The 10,002-nt window shown below is 43.7% G+C and overlaps 1 protein-coding gene across 1 annotated transcript; it reads left to right on the plus strand.

Moving 5' to 3' along the window:
- Window positions 1-887: 887 nt before the first annotated feature.
- On the plus strand, window positions 888-9,474 carry LOC310822566 (E3 ubiquitin-protein ligase TRIM50-like; the record flags this gene model as incomplete). Its single annotated transcript, XM_083694943.1, has 6 exons — window positions 888-1,295; window positions 1,729-1,824; window positions 2,090-2,320; window positions 2,443-2,465; window positions 2,604-2,734; window positions 8,707-9,474. 6 exons carry the CDS (start codon window positions 888-890, stop codon window positions 9,264-9,266), a joined length of 1,449 nt encoding a protein of 482 aa, XP_083551069.1. The 3' UTR covers window positions 9,267-9,474.
- Between the last annotated feature and the right edge of the window lie 528 nt (window positions 9,475-10,002).

The raw sequence follows: 10,002 nt of genomic DNA on the forward strand, positions 1-10,002 counted from the left end.
TATATATCTGACTACATCCATTTATTTTCAGTGCCTGTTTTTAGCTGACATGCTGCCCTCCCATGGTGGGTCTGGAGATAAATGGCTAATAAATGAATGTCCTCTGTACATTTATAAACCCCTGCTACATTTATAAACCCCTGCTACATTTATAAACCCCTGCTACATTTATAAACCCCTGCTACATTTATAAACCCCTGCTACATTTATAAACCCCTGCTACATTTATAAACCCCTGCTACATGTGCAATTTCCACTATTAAGTTAAGTTCTCAATGGTTTTGTTCGATTCATTTTACTCTTAAAATGTCAACTGATAAGCTGCTTATACTGTATACAGTTAGATGCATCTTCAAATCGAAACTCTGTACATTAAGTCCAAGTCATTCCATTATTGTAGTGAAATATAATGCTGTGTATAGGAAACTATTTATGGTGTAGATATAAGATGGTTAGTATGTTGAGATATTGGTCTTCTGTCTTTGAACATTTCCAGTTTCCTCTTTATTCCTCGAGTCAGACATGACGTTAAATATGTTTGACTTCAGAGTGCACGTCTCTCGGCAATCAGCCACTTCAGAGTGAAGTGGCCGGCGTTTAGCAACAAAGGGGAGCTTTGATAAGCACTGCCTGAAGGTGACCTCTGACTGCCTATTGTAGTGTTTCACCACTCTGGCACCAGAGCAGAGAGATATCGGTCCTTATCTTCCAGTACTGTACATGTGGAGAGGTTGGAGCCAGTTTTCACAGTCTTACTGTGGAGAGCCTGCTGTTGGGACTGTGTGTACTCTGAGAATGGTCTGCCTTGATTTCAGATATCTGCAGTTGAAGAGGATTTGAGGCTTCCGCTATTGGGTAGGGTCCTGTCTAAGTATACTGTGGTGATGATGGACCGGAGACAGAGTCTGCAGTCCCTGCAGGACCAGCTGAGGTGTCCTGTGTGTCTAGAGGTGTTTGCTGAGCCTCTGATGCTGCAGTGTGGCCACTCTTACTGCAGAGGCTGTGTGCGCTCCATGACCATGGATCCCCTGGGCCAGCTGCAGTGTCCTGTATGCCGCTGTGCCGTGAACGGGGACAGCCCCCCGCTTAACGTCACTCTGGCCCGAATCGTGGATGTGCTACAGGAGATGAGTGGGGCAGGGCGGGCACAGCTGGAGAGCTGCCCTGAGCACCACAACCCCTTAAGTCTGTACTGCGAGGAGGACCAGACTGTCATATGTGGGCTGTGCGGAAGCATTGGGGCTCACCGCTGCCACAAGATCACCCCCGTCAGCAGTGTGTATAGCCGCATGAAGGTAATCACACAGTCCTGTCACTGATCTCAAGAACACAAGTGACCAGGGGGATAGATAGGGAAAGGGAGGTCTCATCCAAACTTAAATAGTTTATAGCCAATCATTTATTTCCATTACATAATGTAAGGCTATTTACTAGTTACGAGAGGAAAAAAAGGAAAAACATCTCTTTTGACTGTTGACACATTCTAGATAACAACCTCTTAAAAGGTTTTACTGATAGCTATTCCACATACTGTATAGTAAGACTGATGTCTAAACTTCATATAAAATGTACTCAGCCACTTCCTTATGTATAGTAATTGATAAAGGCATGACATGATCAATTAGAGTGTAATCTAATTCAGTCAATGTGTGCTTTGAGAGCAATTATCACCTATAATGATGATGATTTGGTGTGTCCTGATTGACACTGTGTAACATGATTTCCCAGGAGGATATTTCCTGCTTAATGACAGAGTTTCAAACACAGAAGCGGAAACTGGAGGAGCAGATTTGTAAAATGTCCTACAACAAATCCCGTATCACTGTAGGTGACACCCTTGTGCTGTGCATTTCATAAATGTTTTATCATACCATTCCAAATATAATGCCAACCTGCAATAGTTGAGCAAGTGAGCTTGATAAGTAAATATAATCCATTGATTCAACAAATATGCCCCAAAAAGTTAGAACATTAAACCAGGCATACTGACCAGAAGAGTGCTTATCCAGCAAAGCCTTTGCAGGTAGAAGATATTGTGACAGGTTGAGATCTATATCTATGATGGAGCACCTATTTCCATTGTTTTCAGAATGAGTCGGATGTGCTGAAGTGGGTGATCCGTAAGGAGTTTGGGGAACTGCGGCACTGCCTGGAGCTAGAGGAAGCTGGGTTCATGCAGAGGGTAGAGAGCACAGCTGCAGGCCTCATCTCCTCCATCCAGAGCCAGGCTGATGATCTCACCCACACGCTGGCCAAGTTCCAGGAGGCTGAGGGCACACTGGAGGCCCTGAGCAACGAGAGTCATCTGGACTTCATCACAGTGGGTGTCTGTCATGATGAGAGGGCCTAGACATGGCAGCACTGTCACATACGGTCAGAATTCTGCAAAAATGTGTCCATGACGTACCAGTCGTTTAATCTTTGGTTTCTCTTCCCTTCTAGAAATATGGATCTATTGCTCCAAGGTAAAGGACATGGAGGCTGTTGTTGGGATTTAGATTTACAAAACGAAAACCTGTTGAGCATGAAATAAACTGCGCAGCAGCACATATTTCTGTCAATCTGGCTGACATCACACTCCTCTTGCTTAATCTTTGCTGCAGATTTCGAGAATGTCAGCAGAGACAACAGAGAGAGGATAGGGTGTACAGTTCCATCAACTTCAAACCAGGCTTTAATCACAGTGATATCAAGATCTCAGTGTGGAAGAGATTACACAGGAGGGTTCTGCCAGGTAAGTATACTGAGATCAGAACTGTGCCATTGCCAGTCTGGGTGGATGTTGAACACAGCAGGTCACTTGCAACACCGCTATCATGTTAGCAGCTAAATTGCAGCTTAATAGCAGCTAAAAGCCTGGGGAAATCCTTTGCAGAAAGGGGTGGAAACCTGGTTGAAATGAGTGACTCCTAGCAACACTTTAAACCAATCAAATACCTTGGGGCTGCAAAAAACAGAATTCAGTTTTACCTTCAGGTTTTCTTCTATATTGCAAGCTAGCATAGGCAACAACTCTCTGCAAAATAGTCCTACCCGGTCGGAAAAGACGATGCACATAACAAGCAACCATTGTACAGACAGACAAAGGTTTTGTGATAGTTAATGAATTCAGCTCCATTTATAATTTATATTTGGCTAGAGCATAAGTTAAATAAGTTATTTTCATAGTCGGCTGTGGCAACTTAGCCTTCGTTGTCACTTGGTAGGCAAAAACATCAATAATCATTGCCACTTCGCACTGGATATGTCCCCTAACACAGCGTTTCCCAACCGCTGTGCCGCGGCACACTAGTGTGCCGTGAGAGATCGTTGGGTGTGCCGTGAGAAATTATCCAATTTCACTTTTTTTTTTTTTAATTAACATTTATTAATTATTATCTGCAAATAAAATGCCATTGTCGAGTGTCTGTGCTGTAATATAGTGACTGGCAGAGTAATGTAATATTCGTCCGGGTGGCAGCAGGTAGCTAATTGCCTCGTTCCTTCTTAGAGACAAGAGAATTAGTGACGCATGCGACAGGTCGTGGTGACAGTGATGGAGAAGTTTTTAAAAAGGAAAAATGTACTCCGAACTGGGCCCTGGACAAGATTCTGACCCAGGTGAAGGCCCTAGTATGAGTGGTGGTAAAAAAGAAAGCAAAGACGGTGAGCTCGAGGCAATACAGCGAAAGCTATCTTCCAACAGCGCCATGGTGCCAAGCAAGCTTAAACGCCATCTCCAAACGAAACACCCGTCGCTTCAAAACAAGCCGATGGACTATTTTGTTCGCCTGCGTGAAAACACAGAGAAACAGGCAACTTTTATGAGAAAAACCACAAAGGTAAATGAGAAAGCCCTCAATGCTAGTTACCTAGTTGCTGAACTCGTAGCTAAATCAAAAAAGTCCCACTCTGTGGCAGAGACATTAATACTACCTGCCTGCAAAGCCATTGTCAACGAGATGCTCGGCCCTGACGCGGTTAAAGACATAGCTAAAGTCCCGCTCTCAGATAACACAATTGCCAGGCGTATTGATGACATGTCTACAGACATCGAAAGTCATGTTTTGGGAAAGATACGCATCAGTAGGAAATTTGCGTTGCAACTTGATGAGTCTACGGATATTAGTGGACATTCTCAGCTCTTGGCCAATGTGCGTTTTGTGGATGGAGATGCCATTAGAGAAAACTTCCTATTTTGCAAGGCACTGCCAGAAAAAACAACAGGAGAGGAAATGTATATAATATTGTAATTATATATACTGTATCAGGCTACAGAGTGTCATTTTGTAACATTTTTGGTTGGTGGTGTGCCGCAAGATTCTTCCAATGTAAAAAATGTGCCGTGGCTCAAAAAAGGTTGAAAAACACTGCCAAGGTTGCCCATCGGTCATCTCCAGGCAGTGGAGTTTTTAACCCCAAAATGTTGGTGGGGCCACTGTCAAAAACGCTCAGATGCATGCCAGTGGAACCACAGCCAAACAAAACACATCACCCGTCATGAACGCAGTTGGATATAGCCTACATCAAGACATAGCCTATTAGTAGAATATATTTTAATATTAAGAAATATGTTGAACTCTTTCTCGTGGGCGTAATCATGCAGATTCTATTTCCAACATGTTAGCTTTCTGTTTAGCTATGACCATTTGCTATGTTACTACTTGTGCCAGCCCAATTTGCACGCAGCAGACCCCACGGGAAAGCAATAGTAAAGATGCGGCCGACATCTAAACAATAAACAAGCCGCCTCGGACGAGAGTGTAGCTCATCAACAAGATGGCTATGCAACAGTGTAGTTCGTTTTGTGTAATTGCGGATGTAAATACGGGCAGCTCATCTTGATGTCTTTGGAGACTAGAATCTGCCACACTACATTGTCTCAAAGATGCACCTGAATCTGCAGTTCAGAGAGTCGACAGACGCAACGTGTCCACGGTTTTACCACACAATTTAATGCAAGCAAACCCAGCACGCACCTATTCTCCTCGGTTTCTTATGGCGTTCAATGTTGCGTCGGTATGCGCTGTCAAACTGAGCAACAACGTTGGTGTTCCCCATTTTCACTGTCCACATGAGATCCACAACCTTCACACCTTTCTGACAGAAGTCCTTGAATCCCGATTTGGACCAAATACTCTCTCCACCAAACAGAAAGCACGGATAACAAGAAAGGGTTTTCTTGGATACACTACCTGTTAGCCATGTTTTCCTCTGAAACCACTCTGGGTTAAAACTGCGATTTCGGTGTTTTCCAGAGTTATAATAACATCCATAGGCTTGTGTGCCCCTAGACGCTTAATCTCAATGTGTTCCTTCAAAGTCAAAGTGCTGAAGCGAATGGTGAGTAAATAGTCTACTTCATTCATGATGACTGGTGAAATTTGTGATTGTGATGTTGTCAGATTTGCCTTACAAGGTCAAAAGAATGGATGTAGAGGACAGATTGATATGCATTTTTGTCTGCTAGCCAACTAGCCAGCTGAACCATTCATGACACTACGTAAACTCCAGGAAAATTGTCTTTCTCTGGCTGCAGCACCTTTTTGAACCACTAGGGACCGGTGGAGCTCGGCCTCTTGAGCTTGCCTTTGACTCAACGGAGAGACACACTTTGAGAACAGGACTGGCCCCTGTCTGTCAATGAAATGCTATGAGTGGAGAAAATGGTTGTGCGCATGCTCAAAGTATGCCTCACCGTTGAGTCATAGACAAGCTCAAGGGGCCGAGCTCCATCGGCCCCACGTTCCCTAGTGGTTCAAAAAGGTGCTGCAGCCAGAGAAAAACAAAATGCCTGGAGTTTAACAGTGGCGCTGAGCCAGCCAGCCAGCTGCGAAAAACAGCAAACTTCACGCATTTCAGAGCTTCCATACTCAAGGAAAATAAACTGAAGCACAGCCGTGGAGGTTTCATTAACCAAAGATTAAATCATGTTTTTATTCGGTTTGCTAACGGTAGGATATGAAGATGCAATTAGATGACAGAGTGATGCTTAATTCGCGCAACAGAGTCATTTGCCGGGTCCCACCAGATGAATGATAAAACACCACTGTTATACTGATATAATAATAATAATAATAATAATTCATTTATTTTGTACAGCACTTTTCTCAGTAGTCAAAGACACTACATTTCATGGAGAGAACAAGAATAGATAGATAAATAAAAACTAAAACAAAAGCACAATCAATAAAAACAACAATAAAAATAGTTAAAGATTAAATGCAAGTTTAAAAAGATGGGTTCTGAGGGATCGTGCTGGATTATTTTATGTGGTTTGGGAGAGTGTTCCAAAGACTGTAGGCTGCAGCGGAGAAAGCCTGGTCCCCCCAGGTTTGGTGTTTAGTCCTGGTGATGGGGACAAGGAATTTTTTGTTTTTTAAAAATGTTATATATATATATAAACTTTATTAGGTACACCTTGCTAGTACCGTGTCGGACCCCCTTTTGCCTTAAGAACTGCCTTAATTCTTTGTGGCATAGATTCAACAAGGTGCTGGAAACATTCCTCAGAGATTTTGGACCATATTGACATGATAGCATCACGCAGTTACTGCAGATTTGTTGGCTGCACATCCATGATGCGAATCTCCCGTTCGACCACATCCCGAAGGTGCTCTATTGGATTGAGATCTGGTGACTGGAGGCCATTGGAGTACAGTGAACTCATTGTCATGTTCAAGAAACCAGTTTGAGATGATGTGAGCTTTGTGACATAGCGCATTATCCTGCTGGAAGTAGCCATCAGAAGATAGGTACACTGTGGTCATAAAGGGATGGACATGGTCAGCAACAGTACTCAGGTAGGCTGTGGCGTTTAAACGATGCTCAGTTGGTACTAAGGGGCCCAAAGTGTGCCAAGAAAATATTCCCCAAACCATTACACCACCACCACCAGCCTGAACCGTTGATACAAGGCAAGATGGATCCATGCTTTCATGTTGTTTACGCCAAATTCTGACCCTACCATCTGAATGTCGCAGCAGAAATCGAGACTCATCAGACCAGGCAACGTTTTTCCAATCTTCTATTGTCCAATTTTGGTGAGCCCGGTTTCCTCAGTTTCCTGTTCTTAGCTGACAGGAGTGGCACCCGGTGTGGTCTTCTGCTGCTGTAGCCCATCTGCTTCAAGGTTCGACGTGTTGTGCGTTCAGAGATGGTCTTCTGCATACCTTGGGTGTAACGAGTGGTTATTTGAGTTACTGTTGCCTTTCTAGCATTTTGAACCAGTCTGGCCATTCTCCTCTGACCTCTGGCATCAACAAAGCATTTTCGCCCAGAGAACTGCCGCTCACTGGATATTTTCTCTTTTTCAGACCATTCTCTGTGAACCCTAGAGATGGTTGTGCGTGAAAATCCCAGTAGATCAGCAGTTTCTGAAATACTCAGACCAGCCTGTATGGCACCAACAACCATGCCACGTTCAAAGTCACTTAAATCACCTTTCTTCCCCATTTTGATGGTCGGTTTGAACTTCAGCAGGTCGTCTTGACCGTGTCTACATGCCTAAATGCATTGAGTTGCTGCCATGTGATTGGCTGATTAGATATTTGCGTTAAAGAGCAGTTGAACAGGTGTACGTAATAAAGTGGTCGGTGAGTGTATATACACTCACTGAGCACTTTATTAGGAACACCTGTACACCTTCTCATGGTGGAGGTGGTGTAATGGTGTGGGGAATGTTTTCTTTGGGCCCATTAATATTAATCAATCATCGCTTGAATGCCACAGCCTATTTGAGTATTGTTGCTGACCATGTTCATGCCTTCATGGCCCCACAATTTACCCATCTTCTAATGGCTACTTCCAGTATGATAATGCACCATGTCACAAAGCAAAAGTCGTCTCAAACTGGTTTCATGAACATGACAATGAGTTCAGTGTTCTTCAGTGGCATTGTGTGATGCAATCATGTCATTATGGACCAGAATCTCAAAGGAATGTTTCCAACATCTTGTGGAATCAATGCCACGAAGAATTTAGGCTGTTTTGAGAGCAAAGGGAGGCCCTTCCCAGTATTAGTATAGTGTACCTAATAAAATGTTCAGTGAGTGTGTATGTATATCATGATGGTATTTGAGAGATCTATTGATATGTTCAACTGATGGTTGTGTTATGTGGTGCTTATTCAAAGAGAATTCATAGAATATTTTATTGATGATTTCATAGCCATCATGTTGTCACCACCATGTTTTCAGGCCGTGCAGTTCTAAGAATTGCACTTCATTGTCCAACTTGAGACTACAGATACACTGCCCCATCTGTTCTCGTCTAGCCTCGCCTGAATTCTAGTCAGTTTCAAATAAAACCCCTGAATTCCTAGCTCTAACGTGTTGTGCAAGTTAGGGGAACATATCCCTCCACCATTACCTGAAAGTGGTTCCTTGCAAGTGAGATTAAACCTTCAGCATTACTGCACAGGTGCATCCAATTACACCTGAGTTAGACCCTGACATATTTTCGTTGCAAGTGGGTTTAGTCTTAAACTATCCAAGACACACTGCCCTGGTAATAAACCAAGGAAGTTACGGTAACACACATTTGTTGCATGTGGCCCAGCCATTCCGTAACACAAGTATATGTGTCAAATTCAACAACATAAGAAGTGGTTGTATCAAAGTTCTTTCTTACCTGATCTGACTCTGGGGTCTGATTATACATTTGCTGTGAGTTATTTTCTGCCTGTGTGTGTGACTACAGCATATCTCTGTCCCTCTGTGTCCACAGCCCCAGAGTGTCTGAAGCTGGATCCTCTAACAGCTCACCCCATGCTGCAGCTTAGTCAAGGACACACAACAGTGGAGTGTGGAGCCCTCCTGAAGCGTCTGGCCAACAACTTAGAGCGCTTCAGCTACAGCTACTGTGTGCTGGCAAGTAGGGGCTTCTCCTCAGGGAAACACTACTGGGAGGTGGAAGTGAGGAACAAGCCCAAGTGGCGTCTTGGTCTGATCAAGGGCACCACCAGCCGGAAGGGCAAGCTTCCTAAGAGCCCAGAGAGTGGTGTATGGCTGATTGGCCTGAAGGAGGGCCGTCTGTACGAGGCCTTCACCAGCCCACGCGTCACCCTGCCCATCTCTACACAGCCAACCAGGATTGGGGTGTTCCTGGACTACGAGGGAGGAGCACTTACGTTCTACAACGCTAACAGTCCAGACGAGCTGGGTCTCATGTACACCTACCATGTAGAGCTGCATGGGAAAGTGTTCCCTCTATTTGATGTGTGCTGGCATGAGCGGGGTGCCAATAAATACCCAATATCCCTGCCTCAAACTCACAAAGAAAAGTAAAGGATAAAGTATTTTTTGAAGCCATTTATGAACGACTAAATCAAATACCTGATGAGCTTGTTCAGATTCCAGTTATATACAAATTAATTTGTGGTTTCTGTTGCAATGAAAATGTTACTCAGATTTATGTTTCTACAAAATAATTAGTTTGTCCATGAAATTGATACTGTTCCCAACTTTGTGTCTGTCCATTGCTGTCTGTCATGCTTACCAATTAAAATCATCCAATTATTCTTGGTTCTTGTGAGTGTGTGTGTCTGTGTATGTGCATGAGGAGTAAAGTTCTATCTATCATAATATACAGTTTTTATATTCACACACAATAACGAATCAAAAGTCAAAGTTTACTCTATAATCAGTTTGCAAATGCACACCACTATACTATACCTCACCCCTTGCCAGAAAACTGGGGATTCTCCTCGACTCCACCCTCTCACTTGAGTGCCACTAAAGTAACGTGAGAATACTCTCATTCTTCCACCTGAAAAACACGGATCAGACCATTCCTCTCCTTCACAGTAGCATAGAAATGCATCCATGCATTAATTCCTCCTGCATACACTATTGTAATGCACTTCTTTCTGGCCTCCCCTCCCACTCCCCTCAACAGACTACAGCATGTCCAGAACTCTGCAGCCTGTCTCCTCACATCAACCCCTCCTGCCATCACATTACCATTGTACTTCAGAGTCTTCACTGGCTCTCCGTCAAAGAGAGGATGAACTTCAAAGTCCTC

This window comes from Argentina silus, assembly GCF_951799395.1.
Source record: "Argentina silus genome assembly, chromosome: X".
Classification (NCBI taxonomy): Eukaryota; Metazoa; Chordata; class Actinopteri; order Argentiniformes; family Argentinidae; genus Argentina; species Argentina silus.